This window comes from Ptychodera flava, chromosome 16 (genome assembly GCF_041260155.1).
Source record: "Ptychodera flava strain L36383 chromosome 16, AS_Pfla_20210202, whole genome shotgun sequence".
NCBI classification, from domain to species: domain Eukaryota; kingdom Metazoa; phylum Hemichordata; class Enteropneusta; family Ptychoderidae; genus Ptychodera; species Ptychodera flava.
This window is the reverse complement of record NC_091943.1, coordinates 37,875,490-37,895,316: the sequence shown is the minus strand read 5'-3', so window position 1 is coordinate 37,895,316 and position 19,827 is coordinate 37,875,490. Positions and strand designations below refer to the sequence as shown.

The window sequence follows — 19,827 nt, the reverse complement described above, 5'->3', positions numbered from 1 at the left end:
AATGATTATGACTCGATGAGGGCTACTCACATGTTTCTTTTTAGCTTAATTTGTTGGTTCAATTCTATCAATCAAGCACTTTGAATCATAAAGTTATGATAATGTTGTTTTGACAGCTACAATGGACAGCTTGACAATGCTGTTAGAAAAACTCAGGAATTGCGAGAATCATCTAAACATATCCTAGATGAAGTGTTGAAAGAGACTGCTGAATTGAGACATGCTAACAAGCCATCTGCCACAGAGAGCAAAGCAAGAGGAAGAAGAACTTGTAATGTAGAAGAAAGTGTCTCTCATGTATTAGAGGTCTTTGATGTCATATGGAAAGCTATTAACTACTATACGTAAGCAAGTTTTCATATAATTATAGAAGTGTTTGGCTTTGTTACCCTTGTTGTAATGTATTACAGATTTTTCAGATGGTGCTACCCAGTGGAACCTACCCTACACTCTCTGCTTTGTAATGACGTTTTCAGTCTCCTCTTACATTGTATAAACACTGTTGAAACTAAATAGTACTAAACAGTTAGTGTTTCAACATGCTGTTGGGAGTAGAACAAGACACTGTAGCTGACATTAAATCAAAAATAATAAAATAAAAACGTTATGAGTTCCAGCTACTAGCCCTTTAATGTACAAAGAAAATAATTAGAATAACCAGTGAATAATTAGAATACTAGTGAATAATTAGAATAACCAGTGAATAATTAGAATAACCAGTGAATAATTAGAATAACCATTGAATAATTAGAATAACCAGTGAATAATTAGAATACTAGTGAATAATTAGAATAACCATTGAATAATTAGAATAACCAGTGAATAATTAGAATAACCAGTGAATAATTAGAATAACCAGTGAATCATTGGAATAATAGGAAATAATCATTATAAGGAATAACCAGTTAAGTTTCATTGATGATAATAATAATTTTACAGAAATAAAGTGCAACACCATGACCGTTAATATAGAAATAACGGACGACATGCTGACCATTAATGTTTATTAATGGGCAAGGGCAAGAAAAAGGCAAAAATTAACAAGCGAGGCTTGCCGAGCCCGTTTATTTGGCTTTCCTCTCACCCGCGCCCATAAATAAACGTTAATGGTCAGGGGGAGTCTGTTATTTCCATTATATTATCAACGAACCCTTAAAGCTGCACTTTTCAATCCCAGGTTCTCGCATTAGTGGAGTTCTCCTCCCATTCAAACACATGGCCAGTATGATGTTTGATTTCTATAACATTAATTACACAAACTGACCTCATTGCAACCTTTTGTCACATTTTGCTAATCCTGCAAACAGAGTTTATGCAAGCTTTTGATTGATGGTCATTTCAAATTGCCAACGGTCATTGATTCCCCGCCACAAACGCTCAAATTTCCTAAAAAATTGTCTTCCATTTGCGTTAGACATTGAATATAACCACAGAGTTCGATTGGCAGCAACTTCATGCTGACCGCTTGGCAGTCTGTCTGTGCTTTTGATCATTTACGTTTATTTATGGGCAAGGCCCCAGAACCTGTCAGAGAGTAGTGCGTGCTGCAAAAATTTTGCAAATCTGGAGATTTTTTGGAAAAAAAGCATCTAAACTTGGCCCACAAATGCTCCATTTTATGTTGTGGTTGATTATGAACTTTGTACAAATCACAATTTTCGTTTTAGCTGTAAATTTACTGTGTTTACGATATTATTCATATTCACGGACATGAAAACAAACCACTACTGTGTATTTGTGGGCAGTCAGGTGGCTCAGCTTGACCAATTAAAATGCAATGGACAGGGCATGGTAATATAATGTTTATTTATGGTCAAGGGCGAGAGGAAAGCCACAAATTAACGGGCAAGGCTTGCCAAGCCTGTTAATTGTGGCTTTCCACTTGCCCTCGCCCATAAATAAATGTTAATGATCAGGGGGAGTCTGTTATTTCCATCATATTATCAATGAACCCTAGAAAACAGTCAAAATTTATGAAAATTTCCCACACGAAAGACAACAGGGCCCAAGAGCTTGTATTACATACATGTTGTGTTCACTGAATGTGCTACACTGTATACACTGTCACGCGTGCTGTAAAAATTTGCAAATCGAGAGATGTTTTTGTAATAGAGTATATAAACTTGGCCCACAAGTGCATCATTTTATATTGTGATTGTTTACAATCACAATTTATGTTTTAGCTGTGAAATTATGATGTGTGCGACACTGTGAATTGTGAATGTTATTGTTAATATTCGTGGGCATGTAAACAAACCATTACTGTGTATTTGTGGTCAGTCTGGTGGTTCAGTTTGACCAATTAAAATGTGTCTGGTATGGTAATATAATAATATTTATTTCTTAAAAAAATTACCTTCCATTTAAAAAGACATCTCAAGGCACCTTACACGACAGTTCTAAAAAAAGAGTAAAGGAATATAGTTAAAAAATTACTCAAGTAACTCTCTACAAAAGGTAAGTTTCAAAATGAAACTTAAAGACGTAAAAAATTATAACCCATTGGAGTCCAGGTGGTAGCCTGTTCCACAGCTGCGGGGCACAAACAGAAAATGACCTATCTCCGTAAAATACAGTGTTAGTGATTGGCTGGTGTAAACAGATCACTGCACCCTCGGCAGTCGCCTGAAGAGTGCTCCCTAGATTATGAACAAATAGGAGCTCCTTTATGTATCTCTACACCAGGTAGTTCAAAGCCTTGTACCTTAAGCACATTACAGTGAACCTAAAGGAGTCAAGATTTTAATCACCATATTTTACCTTTTCTTTTGACCGAAAAATTATAACATAATTGAGAAATGTAATGCACTGTATTGATGTATTTAGAAGATGACAAAAAAGGCAGTAAAAGGTATTTTTGAACGGTATGTGTGATACAGAGTTTTGGAGATACATTAAGTAATGTCATTCAGATCTAGATGCAAATCTATAGTACCAAGACAGAAAATCAAAGAGGCCCTTGTCCTTGAATGTCATTTCACTGATCAAGTTCAAGAGCATGGTATCCATTATCTTCTATTGGGAAAAGTGTTATTTCCTTTTCCTTTTAATTATTTTCTAAGCCATGTTAGATTTATAGCAAGACAGTCAGTGTGTCTTGTCTAATGTGACACTGGAAAGATATAAGTAATTTATATAGAAAATGACAGTTTTTTTTGAGCAACATCATCTTCTAATTGTGAAAATTTGAAAGAAATCAATGTAAGACCTACATTTTAAGCACTGAACAGAAAAACCTATAGGCCAACTGGATACATTTCTTGGATTGTGCAACACAACACAATATTAACCCTTCCAGTGCCTATAATTTTTTCAAATGGAGATCGCATTTCCTTTGGTACAGTTCTGTATCAACATTTGGCAAAAGTGTGAAAAATTTGACTAAGGTATTTCTCTAGGGGCAACAAAATTTGACTTTGGCACTCAAATCTTTTTCAAACATCCAAATATAGGTATATAAGTTATGGAAACAATGGCTAATGAGCTTGATTGTGATATGAGAACATTGATTGATACAAAATTTGGCTAATTTGTAGCAATAAGAGAATGAAATGAAAACAAACTAATGACACTGGTACACATCATCAAAGCAGGTTATTGCACTGGTGTGTCCTGCATCAACTATGTTTTGACTGTCCATGGAGACATGTGTCATAGTGTTCAAAGAGGAGAATTTCATCAATGATGACTTTTTTATCAAAATTCAGGGGGAGCTTAGCACTGGAATACAAATCATAGTTAATGTATTGCAGGTAGATAAACTCACAGTGTAACGTAAGCTAACTTTTTGAAATGCATATGAAAGTGATAAATGGCAATTGTAACAAATCTGTGAGCATCAACACACATGTATGTACTTTTGTTTCAGTGCACAAGTGTTCAGTGTTGTGGGATATGTCGATGCGTTGTTTCCACCACTCAATTATCGTGAGAAACCAACTAGATTCCAGGCCATTCAGCTACTTTCTACCCTATGCACACAAGTAGAGTGCCTTGCCACAGCTCTTATGAAGTAAGTCAAACTGATTGTGTGTAATTGGCTTAAATTTGCACTTGCAGTGGAATTTTCTTAGTAATCATTCTGTATGAATGCAATGTCATGTGTGTTCTTGTACTTAGTATTTCTGTAAAATGGGAGCACAGTGTCATTTACACTTTTTTTGAATGAGGGATCCTGAAATACCCCCACCCCTTGCTTTTTCCACTAAAGGCAGGCTTACTTTTTTGCCATTTTTTGATAATTCAACACACACATGGTGTTAAGTTGTCAGCAAACATTTCAATTTCTTTGATTATTATATACTAGTATGTTGTGTAGGGTAAAATTTTGAGAAAAATTAGTGTTCCCAACTTGCTTACATCTTCTAAAAATATGCAGCTATACCCTTTAGTTTTATGCAGTTTCCACAGCTTTCAGATAAACTTCAGCTCATAAACATGTAGGGAGCAAATTAAGACTAAAGTATTGATATTTCCTGCAGTGTAGAGTTGAAAAAAATCCTTTACAAATGTCTTTTAGATTGTATGAGGAAACACAAGTGTTTCTGACCACTTGATGAAGTTCGATACATGATGATGTATTTATCGAAAGCACTGAGAAAAACTACTGAGTCAGCATTTTTTGCAGGTTCTTTTGTGTAGAAAGGAATGATCTTGGCATTTTATCTTAAAATCTAGCATGGTTGTACCTTGCTTTGAAAATAACTTTCTAAGTGATTTTTCATTCTAAGTCTTCGTGAAAGTTTCAAGAAAACAACTATATTACAAGGATGTTTTCTATATTTCTGTGCAAACCAATAGAATTAGCTGATGCTGCATTATCCATGGATGATCTGTGTCCTTTTGTTCTCAGGGATGACATGATCAAGTTTTGTTCAAATGGTGATGAACTTTGCGTATGCAAATTCTGGGGCAAATTTTCTCTTTTTTGGTCAAAACATTGCTTTCTTAATACCATTTTTATTATGGCTAAGAAATTCAATTATGCAGCCTTTATGGATGCCCTTTTTTATTTACGAATGAAATTCCATAAATTTTGCTCATTTGAATTTTTGAGAATTTGTCCCTGACATTTTTTTGCTATACCGTATTTACATTAAAAAATGTGCTTCTCTGAAAGTGTTTGTCCTATCCCAGTCCAATTTAGCTTAGAACTTCACTCTGATGACCTCATTCAGTTTTACATGTATAGGATAAAGCCCGAGTACGAGGGCTCTTCTGGTATATAAAGTCCAACCCAACGATAAAATGTCGAGGCCGCAGGCCGAGACATTTTATCGTAGGGTTGGACTTTATATACCAGAAGAGCCCGAGTACGAGGGTTTTATTCGACTTAAAAGCTATCGCCCCTAACTGATATATTTTCGTTTTCAATGTGTTTACGTCAACCGTCCCCTTTGTCAATGTAACATGTTTAGGATATGAATTAAAACTTTTATTTGTGAAATAGCCTTCCAATGTAATGGAACATCCTATAAATGCCCTAGGGCACATCAGTGTAATATGTTTGTACAACAGCAGATTTTGTGAAATAGCCTTCCAATGTAATGGAACATCCTATAAATGCCCTAGGGCACATTATTTTATGTTTGTACCACAGCAGATTTTGTGTTGCAGCTGGTTTCCGCTGTGTTACCAAATTTGAATATTAAAACGTACCAGATGTCTACAGAATATGACATGTTCACTTTTGATTGGACAGTACTTTACTACGGCGCTGTCATTCGTTTCTGGAATTTGGTGACCAAGGCTTTACGAGTAGATAAAACACCCTGAATTGAGCACTCTGATTGGTCAATCAACAGTAGATAGTTTTTAATTGTAGTAAAAACGTTTTCTCTGATACCACTGATCTTAAAGCTTGTATATTCAATGTTTAGATTTTTAGGGATACCCTGAATATATGTTATGATCACAATCACTACCTTTTGGCATTAGAAATTAGATATGCATTTTTTCAGTGTAAATAATCATAATCAGTAGACTTCACTACATAACACGTCAGAATGCATACCATAATCAGTAGACTTCACTACATAACACGTCAGAATGCATACCATAATCAGTAGACTTCACTACATAACACGTAAGAATGCATACCATAATCAGTAGACTTCACTACATAACACGTCAGAATGCATACCATAATCAGTAGACTTCACTACATAACACGTCAGAATGCATACCATAATCAGTAGACTTCACTACATAACACGTCAGAATGCATACCATAATCAGTAGACTTCACTACATAACACGTCAGAATGCATACCATAATCAGTAGACTTCAAAGTTGTAAAGAAAGGCAATGTGAAAAAGAAAACAGGTCGTCGATGGTATGACAAATCATGTTTTATAATAAAACGTGAAGTTAGAGCAATGGGTAAACTGATTGTGAAATATCCAAATGACCCATATGTGAGAGGTCGCTATTTTCAACTTAAGAAGGAGTATAAAAAGTTAATTAGAACTAAAAAGAGAATGTACCAGGAGAATCTTTTAAATAATATCACGGAAGTGAATGGTGGTAACTTAGATCAATTCTGGAGTGCATTGAAAGAATTAAAAACCAACAATTCCTTACCAACAAATGATGATATCAGTAATAGTATAAGTGTTGAGGAATGGATCAAGCATTTCTCAAATCAAAATAAGAAATATAACCATAGTTCAAAATTAGACAAAATTATAAAGGAGCTAGAAAGTAAGGAAATTAATGAAGAATTGAATGGGGATATTACTTCCACTGAAATCATGAAGGCAATTAAACAGTTAAAAAAGAAAAAGTCGCCAGGTGATGATAAAATAATCAATGAAATGTTAATAAGTGGTCAGTCTGTCCTTCTGAAACCAATTACAAAACTCTTTAATAGTATTTTAAATTCAAAAAAGTTTCCAGACATTTGGCGCACTAGCATTATAAAACCACTTTTCAAATCAGGGGATAAAAATAACCCAAATAACTACAGAGGGATAGCTCTATCAAGTTGTCTCTCAAAACTTTTCACTTCAGTTTTGAATAACAGATTACATAAATATGTTGAGAGTCATGATATTCTAAGTCAATATCAGGCTGGGTTTAGGCCTGGATTTCGAACAACAGACAACATGTTCATCTTAAAATCGGTTATTGATAAGTATATTAGTAAATCAAACATTGAAAATGCGAAGGATAAAAGGAAAAAGATAAATCGGTTGTTTGTAGGATTTGTTGATTTTAGAAAGGCATTTGATAGTATTTGGCGTCAAGGGCTCTATTATAAGTTACTAACACACAATATTAATGGCAATATTTATCAAATAATTAAAAGTATGTATGACGAAGTCAAATACAGTATAAAACTTAATGGTGGAATCACACGACAGTTCAAATCAATGCGAGGAGTTAGGCAAGGTTGCAATATTAGTCCCATTCTTTTAATCTGTTTGTTAACGATTTATCAGGTTACTTTGATGATAGGTGTGAACCAGTTAATTTAGGACAGTCTCTGATCAATTTCCTATTATATGCTGATGATCTTGTATTAATTTCTGAATCAGAGGCTGGATTACAGCGTTGCTTTGATAAACTTCATTCATATTGTAATGACTGGAATTTAGAAGTCAACACTAACAAAACCAAAGTCATTGTTTTCAACAAGAATGCTAGGGTCCTTCGTCATAAATATAACTTTTATTATAGTAGTATGAAATTAGAAATTGTTCAAAGCTACAAATACTTAGGCATAGACTTCAAATGTAATGGGAAGTTCGACATTGCAAAGGAGACTCTATACAAGAAGGCACTGAAAGCGTTCTTTTATATTAGAAAAGTGGTCAGTTCATCAGCTAACATAAATATTCATGCATGGATTCATATTTTTGACCATGTTTTAGGCCTATACTAACTTATGGATGTGAAATTTGGGGAACTGAGAAATATTCAGATAGGACACCAATTGAAAAATTGAATCTTAAGTTGTGTAAAATACTTCTCCAAGTTAATCAGTCAGCAACTAATTTAGCAGTGAGAGGTGAGATGGGCAGGCATCCTCTTTTAACTTTTATCAAGAAAATGATGGTTAAATATTGGTATAGAACATACACTAAGAAAGAAAATACTTTGATCCATGAGGTGATGGTATTTTGTACTAACAATAACATGGCCTGGGCAACTGCAATGCAAGAAATTACAGGATTGGAGAGTGTTGGTAATTTTTGGCAAAATGATAACATAGTGTGAAAAACTTAACAGATAAGATAAGTAATGACTACATTTTAAAATGGAAAAATGAAGTTAATGCAGAAAAGACATCATCAGGAGAGAATAACAAATTACGCGTTTATAGAAAGTTTAAAACGGATTTTAAAATGGAAAAGTATTTAAGCTGTATCAAGGATAAAAATGACAGAAAATACATTACCAAGCTGAGAATAAGTGACCATAATCTGATGATTGAGAAAGGTAGACACATGAGACCAAAACTAAAAGCTGAGGACAGAATTTGTAATAGGTGTGATACTAACTCAGTTGAGGACGAATTTCATTATATCATGTGTTGTCCATGTCATACACAATCACGACAAAAATTGTTAGACTCGATAGCAGTCAACAATGAAAACTTCAACAACTGGGATCTGCAAGCCAAATTTTGCTACATAATGAGCAATACAGATAGCATGATATACCTCACAACATTTATCCAAGAAACAGATATTTTTTAAGATTACCCAACATTTCATATTCTGCATAAAGTTATATCTTATATTTATATATATATATATTTATTATTTTTTGATAAATATCCTTTTCTTATTTTTGTAGTATTAGTTCTTGACTATGTTCACCTTTGAGGGAATAACGTCAATAAAGCTTATTATTATTATTATTACATAACACGTCAGAATGCATACCATAATCAGTAGACTTCACTACATAACACATCAGAATGCATACCATAATCAGTAGACTTCACTACATAACACGTCAGAATGCATACCATAATCAGTAGACTTCACTACATAACACGTCAGAATGCATACCATAATCAGTAGACTTCACTACATAACACATCAGAATGCATACCATACATAATCAGTAGACTTCACTACATAACACGTCAGAATGCATACCATAATCAGTAGACTTCACTACATAATACATCAGAATGCATACCATAATCAGTAGACTTCACTACATAACACGTCAGAATGCATACCATAATCAGTAGACTTCACTACATAACACGTCAGAATGCATACCATAATCAGTAGACTTCACTACATAACACGTCAGAATGCATACCATAATCAGTAGACTTCACTACATAACACGTCAGAACGCATACCATAATCAGTAGACTTCACTACATAACACGTCAGAATGCATACCATAATCAGTAGACTTCACTACATAACACGTCAGAATGCATACCATAATCAGTAGACTTCACTACATAACACGTCAGAATGCATACCATAATCAGTAGACTTCACTACATAACACGTCAGAATGCATACCATAATCAGTAGACTTCACTACATAACACGTCAGAATGCATACCATAATCAGTAGACTTCACTACATAACACGTCAGAATGCATACCATAATCAGTAGACTTCACTACATAACACGTCAGAATGCATACCATAATCAGTAGACTTCACTACATAACACGTCAGAATGCATACCATAATCAGTAGACTTCACTACATAACACGTCAGAATGCATACCATAATCAGTAGACTTCACTACATAACACATCAGAATGCATACCATATCAGTAGACTTCACTACATAACACATCAGGATCGATGCATACCATAATCAGTAGACTTCACTACATAACACGTCAGAATGCATACCATAATCAGTAGACTTCACTACATAACACGTCAGAATGCATACCATAATCAGTAGACTTCACTACATAACACGTCAGAATGCATACCATAATCAGTAGACTTCACTACATAACACGTCAGAATGCATACCATAATCAGTAGACTTCACTACATAACACATCAGAATGCATACCATAATCAGTAGACTTCACTACATAACACATCAGAATGCATACCATAATCAGTAGACTTCACTACATAACACATCAGAATGCATACCATAATCAGTAGACTTCACTACATAACACGTCAGAATGCATACCATAATCAGTAGACTTCACTACATAACACATCAGAATGCATACCATAATCAGTAGACTTCACTACATAACACGTCAGAATGCATACCATAATCAGTAGACTTCACTACATAACACGTCAGAATGCATACCATAATCAGTAGACTTCACTACATAACACATCAGAATGCATATTTGGAGGTAGCTCACTCTTCTCATGCAATCAGACAACACATCTTTTGATCAATCTGTGTCAAAGAAAACTGGCAATTTTCTCTAGCTGTTCTTTGAATTCAATTTTGGGTTAGTATGCACTGATTCTATCATTGTCAGCAAAACCAAACAGCTGAGCTATATCATCCACTGGGCTGCTTGTTTTGAACCTCCAATACCGGATTTCAAGACGTAGTTAATTATTCCAAACAAACTTACTTAGGAATGACATTGTACCAATTGTGCCTTTGTACTTGTCCAAAGATATCAGAATTTTATTTTTAAAAATGCAACACTGACAAATGCCATAGACAAGGATGTACATGAAATACACAATGCATAACAGTTATGTCAAGAAGGATTCTTTTAAGAAAACAATGTCTGCATTACTGCCCAGTTGAATACTTTGTTCCCAATTATCAGTAATTTATGATATCTTTTGTTTTTCTAGCATGCTGAAGATGCCCGTTACAGAGAGAATGGAAGCATTGAGTCAAGCTATTAATACATTCACTCAGAATGTACCTGTAAGTTACCATACTGATCCATTAGTTGTCATGTCTTATTTTTGTATAAAACTATTTTGCTTATTGTAAGTTTTTACAAAGCTTGTTTTGGTAATTTCTTAAAGGGTGTGTATATGTGCAACAAAAGTACTTGTTTCTATATGCAACTTTGAGGGGTTTTTTTTGCAATTTTTCATCAGAATATATGAACCCTATGTTATCCACTTGCAAAAAACTTAACTCGATCTCGGAGGTATCTATCTAAATTTGATTTGGGGACTAAAACAAAGAAACGATATTGGTTTATTTTTCTCAGAAAGTGTACTGGCTCTTTGCATAAAACAAGTGGTGATAATGATAATAAAATCAGTGCTATATGAGACATCAAATACTGCTCTTGAGTAGTTCATGAATAGTCTAAAGTCTGGGATGTTGCTGTTATATCACATAATATTCAGCCCCTTTGTTTTGAGGCACACTAGCAAGGACTTGTGTTTCAGTGTTTGTGTATGCCAGTCAATCAGTCTTCCTGGCCATCAATCTAGTTTTATTAGCTCACATTTGGTTTTACCAATGTGAGTTTATCGTATAGGCTGAAGTCGATGGCGTCTGTATGTATGTGTGTATGTATGTATGTATGTATGTATGTATGTATGTACAGTATGTCCGTCAACATCAAAAACACGCAAACCGCTGCACGTTTCAGCTTGGTATTTGTTGTGTGGATGCATCCTGTGCTATAGATGGGATTTTGTTCAAATGAAGTCTGCATTGCCAAAATTATGCAAATGAGCTTACAAAATGTGAAAATGGTCAAGAATTAATAACTCAAGAACCGCTTTTTTGATTGCTTTGAAAATTTGTGTGCAATTACCTTAGGTTAACCTTATACAGTTTTATGAATATTGTGAAGCTATCCTTAATTTTGTATTTTTGCTGAATTTTTTGGTGATTTTTCTCATTTTCAGTAAAAATTCTTCTTCTCTGAAACCGCCGGCCCAATCGCTCTCAAATTTTGGTTGTCTCTGTGCAAGGGTGTTACTCTTCTAATTTGTTGAAATTATGACAAAATTGGGAAAATTACTATTTTTGTGCAATTTTGTCATTTTTGGTCAAAAAATCTTAGACAGTGTTTCCCTTTTAAAACCCCTCTGGACAGACAGCTTTCATATTTCGTACACAGACGTACAGAGATGACAATAGTTAGATATGTGGAAATTGTCCTGAAATATAAAAAATTGTATTTTTAAGACAATATTGTCATTTTTGGTCAAGAAAACTTTATCTCAACATTACTTGTTTGATAGCTTTGTAATTTGGTATAAAGTCCCAAAAGATGTTATTAGATAAATTTTCTGCTCAAAGTGTTGGGAAACCCCAAATTTGTATATTTTAGGTATTTTCTCAGTTTGTGACCTTAAATGACCTATACTAACCCAAGATATGTTGTGAGACAATTTTGAAGGCTGTGAACATAATTTTGTCATATTTGATACCAATTTGTAGGAAAATTTGATCCAGAAAACAAAGCTGAGGTGATTTTTTTCATTTCGGACCAATTTTTGCAACTTTTCTATGTAAGACATACAAAAACTGATCAGAAATTTGAATCCAGGATAATTCCAGATGTTGTAATCACCACCCTCAGTGGAAGGCATTTCACTATCTGTAACTAACTTAAGTGCTGTTTACACAAGAATGATAACACTCATGGCATTAATTAAAAATCTCCAAGGTTGTAAATGTACTTCCTGTCATTTGGTCTTATGTAATACCAAGGGGTGGAACATTTGATATGCAGGAGGGGTAGGGTTTAGAAGATCAATGATGAAGCATTACTTTTTTACCAGATCCCTTGTGCATTTTTTGCCCACTCCCACCTTTTCTTTTTATCAAGCCTTCTCTTTTTTTTGTTGTTGACATTTGCTTATGTATTTAGGATCTGCTTCTCCCATTGCTATAGAAGTTGATATGCTTGTTCCTAAGGATGACCTCCAGTACCTAAGTTGGAGACCTTATTTGCTTTTGTCATTCTTGTTTTTCCTGGTTTAAATATTTCTCGAATGGACCAATTCAAACCGAATGTGAGCACATAGTGTCCTTGACGGTATTTTCTGCATATGGAATGGGATAATTAGTTTTATTGTTGTACTTTGTTTTACAATTACAGATTGATGATTTCAACATTAAGATGACATGGCAGTCATTGAACAACTGTCGTCAAAGCAATGAATGTTGGAAGAGTTTGTCGAATGGTCATAGTCAACTTGTGTTTGTGCTACAGAGACTCAAGCAGTGTGTTTCACATCTCTCCACCTAGTCATTTCATTCAACTTCTACAGAGACTCAAGCAGTGTGTTTCACATCTCTCCACCTTGTCACTTCATTCAACTCTACAGAGACTCAAGCAGTGTGTTTCACATCTCTCCACCGAGTCACTTCATTCAACTTCTACAGAGACTCAAGCAGTGTGTTTCATATCTCTTCACCGAGTCATTTCATTCAACTTCTACAGAGACTCAAGCAGTGTGTTTCACATCTCTCCACCTTGTCACTTCATTCAACTTCTACAGAGACTCAAGCAGTGTGTTTCACATCTCTCCACCTAGTCACTTCATTCAACTTCTACAGAGACTCAAGCAGTGTGTTTCATATCTCTTCACCGAGTCATTTCATTCAACTTCTACAGAGACTCAAGCAGTGTGTTTCACATCTCTCCACCTTGTCACTTCATTCAACTCTACAGAGACTCAAGCAGTGTGTTTCACATCTCTCCACCTTGTCACTTCATTCAACTTCTACAGAGACTCAAGCAGTGTGTTTCACATCTCTCCACCTAGTCACTTCATTCAACTTCTACAGAGACTCAAGCAGTGTGTTTCATATCTCTTCACCGAGTCACTTCATTCAACTTCTACAGAGACTCAAGCAGTGTGTTTCACATCTCTCCACCGAGTCACTTCATTCAACTTATACATCACAGGATAGAACTCCTAGATGAGCCAAGGAAATTGTTCAATATTGCCGATTACTCTGTTGCTGTTTATTGTGAACTTTTCATAAGATTGTTTTGAATAACTTGAAATCAACATTAGAAAGTTAAAGTTGATTTATTTTTCGATGAGTTCAAATGCAAATGAAGATGTTGAGCAGTCAGTGCTCAAATCTTATTGGAGTTTTGTCATATGAAAGATGTACACAGAAATCCTGTGACATTGACAGTCCTTATCAAACTAATGGTTGTGTTTCTTTGATTAGAGCCGTACATCTGACATTTGAGAATTTTTGTTCTCAATTTTTGGAAATTACGATATGCAATACTGCAGAAATGTCTTACTGACAAAGTTTATTTCAGCTGTTTTAACAATGTTATTTGACCATACATCTACAAATGTATGACAGTTGTGTTCACTTTCATTATTGTTGACATTTTCTGTGAAATGTTCATGCATAGTGCGTCTTGTCAGTTCTGAACGTTAGTCATTATAGTTTGGTGGCCAGATAAACCCCTGTCTGCTATTATAGTTTGGTGGCCAGATAAACCCCTGTCTGCTATTATAGTTTGGTGGCCAGATAAACCCCTGTCTGCTATTATGGTTTGGTGGCCAGATAAACCCCTGTCTGCTATTATGGTTTGATGGCCAGATAAACCCCTGTCTGCTATTATGGTTTGGTGGCCAGATAAACCCCTGTCTGCTATTATAGTTTGGTGGCCAGATAAACCCCTGTCTGCTATTATGGTTTGGTGGCCAGATAAACCCCTGTCTGCTATTATAGTTTGGTGGCCAGATAAACCCCTGTCTGCTATTATAGTTTGGTGGCCAGATAAACCCCTGTCTGCTATTATAGTTTGGTGGCCAGATAAACCCCTGTCTGCTATTATAGTTTGGTGGCCAGATAAAGCCCTGTCTGCTATTATAGTTTGTTGGCCAGATAAACCCCTGTCTGCTATTATAGTTTGGTGGCCAGATAAACCCCTGTCTGCGATTATGGTTTGGTGGCCAGATAAACCCCTGTCTGCTATTATAGTTTGGTGGCCAGATAAACCCCTGTCTGCTATTATAGTTTGGTGGCCAGATAAACCCCTGTCTGCTATTATAGTTTGGTGGCCAGATAAACCCCTGTCTGCTATTATGGTTTGGTGGCCAGATAAACCCCTGTCTACTATTATGGTTTGGTGGCCAGATAAACCCCTGTCTGCTATTATGGTTTGATGGCCAGATAAACCCCTGTCTGCTATTATAGTTTGGTGGCCAGATAAACCCCTGTCTGCTATTATAGTTTGGTGGCCAGATAAACCCCTGTCTGCTATTATGGTTTGATGGCCAGATAAACCCCTGTCTGCTATTATGGTTTGGTGGCCAGATAAACCCCTGTCTGCTATTATGGTTTGGTGGCCAGATAAACCCCTGTCTGCTATTATGGTTTGATGGCCAGATAAACCCCTGTCTGCTATTATAGTTTGGTGGCCAGATAAACCTCTGTCTGCTATTATAGTTTGGTGGCCAGATAAACCCCTGTCTGCTATTATAGTTTGATGGCCAGATAAACCCCTGTCTGCTATTATGGTTTGGTGGCCAGATAAACCCCTGTCTGCTATTATAGTTTGATGGCCAGATAAACCCCTGTCTGCTATTATGGTTTGGTGGCCAGATAAACCCCTCTCTGCTATTATGGTTTGGTGGCCAGATAAACCCCTGTCTGCTATTATGGTTTGGTGGCCAGATAAACCCCTGTCTGCTATTATGGGTTGTAAACATGGTCAGTTACAAGTCAGTGGTGGGAATGGTTTTAGTTCCCAGTGTTTTCTTGACTTGTTTTGCCGTTTCTAAGATTATCAAGTAATACCTGCGTGTTACATAAAGTTTTTCATTAGTTGATGGACTCCCTACAGTGCTGTTTATACTCTGTTGGGCTCATCATGATTGTGTGGTCAGACGTAGAGGTCTGACATACAGTCATAAACTTTCCATACGGTAGATGGTATGCATACTGCAAAGCACAAAGCGTCGGGAGCAGACATACATCATTGAGCTCTAAAGGTAGCACATACTCATAGATGTTGCAGATTTCAACATCCATATTAATGTCTACAGGTTGATAAGATCACAGGTTTCATACGGAGAAAGAAAAGTCTTTGCAGAAACACTCTCAGGTAGAGTCATGCAAAGTTGTAGACTTTAGTAAAACTACAAAGAACATTTTATTCTCATTAAAGTTACCAAACGTTTATGTATTGTTAAAGAAAAAAAGCATTTTAAAGTTGCAAAAAAGATTTTTTCTTCAGAGATAACTAATAAGTTATTTGTATGTATTTATATATTTATACATATATCTATCTACATATGTTTATTGAGTTGGAAGAGTCATGCAGACATAAGCAGCAATTGTGTCTTTGCTGGGAAGTTCATGTTGAAAACCAAACATTGCATACAGCTTTAACTACTGCATACATCAAAGACATCATTGATAGCCTGTATCTGTGGATGTTTCATGTAAAGGTATCTCAGAACTTCTTGAACTTGAACATGAAATTTGAACAGTATTTGAATGAAACAAAGAAGACCATATCATCAACTCATCAGCACATTAGTAGCCAGCTAATGAGGCTAATGATAGATCATTCCAAACACTGACAGTCATTTCATGTGAGTTTATGGCAATTCACATTTCACTTTCAAATCATCCTGAATCGATAAATGTGGAAATTCAGCTTTGGAGTGCAAAGTTCACACTTCGCATAAGGGTACTAACCCACATGTTACATATCATATTTTCCCAGTTGTTTCCTTTGGAACAATGTCACTTTCAAAGGGAATTTCCCTTCAGTTGTAAACAAAGTAAACAAAAGCTCACACAACAAACCACCCGTAACTGAAGAATTTCTACCCTCTAAGGTATGTTTCTAGTTCAGTTGGGTGTTGTGAATCATTTTTCAAGACATTTATTTTACATCAGCATTGTTGACACTGTACACTCAATGGCCAAGCATGAATACAACATCTGGCCCATTCTTAAATGCATATAACCTATGTTAGCTACCCTTCCGTGGATGTATGATTTGGGTGGAACTGCCCAATGATAACGTATTATCATACATGATGCACTCAAGTGTTTTTCACAGAATTACTTCATAGTGTTATCATTGGAAGGTAATATGTGTTGGTAGGCATCAATCCCCTTTGGGGAAGGTGAGTGTGTGAGACAGAGAGACAGAGAGAGAGAAATGTGAAAACATTGTTGACAGCTGTGCTATGCAGAACATATGACAACTTTGTGACAGAAGCAGAGTGTGTGTGACAGCTATGTGACAGATCTGAAAGAGTGATAGCTGTGTGACAGATCTGAAAGTGATAGCTGTGTGACAGATCCGAAAGTGACAGTTGTGTGACTGATCAGAAAGTGTGTGACAGTTGTGTGACAGCGCTGAAAGTGTGACAGCCATGTTATGGATCTGAAAATGTGACAGCTATGTGGCAGATCTGAAAGACAAAACTGAGTCAGTTTTGGCGTACTTAAAGGGACAAAGTCGCCCATTTTTCATGAATTTTGTTTGATACGAGATACTAATATTGTTTGACATGTTGAAAAATACTGAATAAATGGCATGCATATATTCGACCCTGGTTTTAGACAAATGAAAACATCGCAAAAATGAATTAATGGTCATGACCATTAAGTCATTTTTGCGATGGTTTCATGCATCGTGTCTAAAACCTGGGTCGAATATATGCATGGACACCCATTCATTCAGTATCTTTCATCATGTCAAACAAGATAAGTAGTGTCTCGTACCAAACAAAATTCATGAAAAATGGCCGATTTGTCCTTTTAACCTTGATATCTTATGTTGTATGAGTACATATTCAAGATTTACAAAGAGACAACAATGTACCAACTCCCAGTTTGAGAATTATACCTTTTGTTGTTGAATATTTAGATTGTATCATCAAGAATCATGCCTTTTGATTGTCAGATTGTGTTGAGTTCTGGAGAAAACTTTTGTGTTGAGTTCTGGAGATTACATTTCCAGTTTGTTAATAAATGTTATTTTAAAATTTACCTGTGTGTAATTACTAAATAGTGTTAAACAGTGGAATAGTTCATCATCCTCTATGGTAATTTTCAGACAATGAGTTCCACACAAATTTGAAAAAACATCTATCCTCCTGTCACTATGTGTTTGCTATGCCAAGCAGGTATCTAATTGAGGTCAGGTGCTACCTTGTAGGGCCTGTTATGACGCCTCATAAATTACTATAAATTGTGAGGAAATTTTGATTTGTTGATTTCTAGGGCTAAATTGTCATTTATATCATTCCTTGCAAATTGTGTCATCATTTGAACAAGCTCATCAAAACTCTAGTCTAAAATATTACTGGAACCTATTTTCATTTTTAGCTCCGCTGTCAGCGACGCGGAGCTTATCAAATAGGTTGATTTTCCGTCGTCGTCCGTCGTCGTCCGTCAACAATTGCCTTCTCCTCTGAAACCGCAAGTCCAATTGCTTTGAAATTTTATATGCAGTTCACTTAAGGTGACCTCACTTCAGTTTGTTAAAATCGTGGTGAAATTTGCATATTTGTATTTTTGGGGCATTTTTTGGTGTTTTTGGTAAAAAAATCTTCTTCTCTGAAATCGCTTGACCGATTGCTTTGAAATTTGATATGCAGTTTACTTAGGGTGACTTCAGTCAGATTTGTTCAAATCGTGGCGAAATTTGCATATTTGTATTTTTAAGGCAATTTTTGTCATTTCTGGTAAAAAAATCTTTAAAAATCTTCTTCTTCAAAACTGCCAGTCAGATAGCTTTGATATTTGGTACATAGGTGCCTAGGGATGATCTATTTCAGATTTGTTCAAATTGTGCAGAAATATGCAAATTTGCTTTTTTAAGGCAATTTTTGCCATTTTTGGTCAAAAAATTTATTTCTCAAAAAGTACTGGTCTGATAGTTTTGAAATTTGGTATACAGGTTTCTATCGATGAACAAAGTAATATGTATTGAATTTCTGATGAAATCTGTAATTTTGTATTTTTGGGGCAATTTTTGCCATTTTTGGTCAAAAAATGTGTATTTCCAAAACTACTCATCCGATAGCTTTGAAATTTGGTATACAGGTTCCTACAGATTAACTAAATGATAGTTATTGAAATTATGATGAAATCTACAATTTTGTAATTTTGGGGCAATTTTTACCATTTTTGGTCAAAAAATGTGTATTTCCAAAACTACTCATCCGATAGCTTTGAAATTTGGTGTACAGGTTCCTACAGATGAACTAAATGATAATTATTGAAATTATGATGAACTCTGCAATTTTGTAATTTTGGGGCAATTTTTGCCATTTTTGGTCAAAACATGTGTTTCTCAAAAAGTACTGGTCTGATAGTTTTGAAATTTGGTATGCAGGTTTCTACAGATGAGCTAAGTAATATATATTGAGTTTCTGATGAAATCTGTAATTTTGTATTTTTGGGGCAATTTTTGCCATTTTTGGTCAAAAAATGTGTATATTCAAAACTACTCATCTGATAGCTTTGAAATTTGGTATACAGGTTTCCATAGATGAACTAAATGATATTTATTGAAATAATGATGAAATCTGCAATTTTGAATTTTTGGGGCAATTTTTCCTGTTTTTGGTCAAAAAATGTGTTTCTCAAAAAGTACTTGTCTAACAGCTTTGAAATTTGGTATACAGGTTCTATAGATGAACTAAATTTGATCTTTTGAAATTATGATGAAATCTGCAATTTTTACTTTTGGGGGCAATTGTTGCCATTTTTGGTCAAAAAATTTATTCTCAAAAACTACTCATCAGATAGCTTTGGTTGACATGTTCTTAGGGATGATCCTATGTGATATATTCGAAGTATGATGAAATCTTCAATTGCGTATTTTTGCAGCTTATTTTAGCCACTTTTTTCTGGCCACTGCATCGAGCTATCAAAGATTTCCACCCTTCTTCATCAACATGTGTA

General features: G+C 35.3%; 1 protein-coding gene across 2 annotated transcripts in view; it reads left to right on the top strand.

The window, feature by feature from the left end:
* The window catches only part of LOC139114774 (transcriptional protein SWT1-like), a 60,355-nt gene extending 42,451 nt beyond the window's left edge, over positions 1–17,904 (top strand). For both annotated transcript variants that reach the window (XM_070676678.1, XM_070676679.1), the window contains 4 exons: positions 117–344; positions 3,869–4,012; positions 10,788–10,863; positions 13,013–17,904. In XM_070676678.1, the coding sequence (XP_070532779.1) occupies positions 117–344; positions 3,869–4,012; positions 10,788–10,863; positions 13,013–13,162 (598 nt within the window). In that variant the 3' untranslated portion in view covers positions 13,163–17,904. The remainder of the gene's footprint in view (positions 1–116; positions 345–3,868; positions 4,013–10,787; positions 10,864–13,012) is intronic.
* Positions 17,905–19,827: the final 1,923 nt, after the last annotated feature.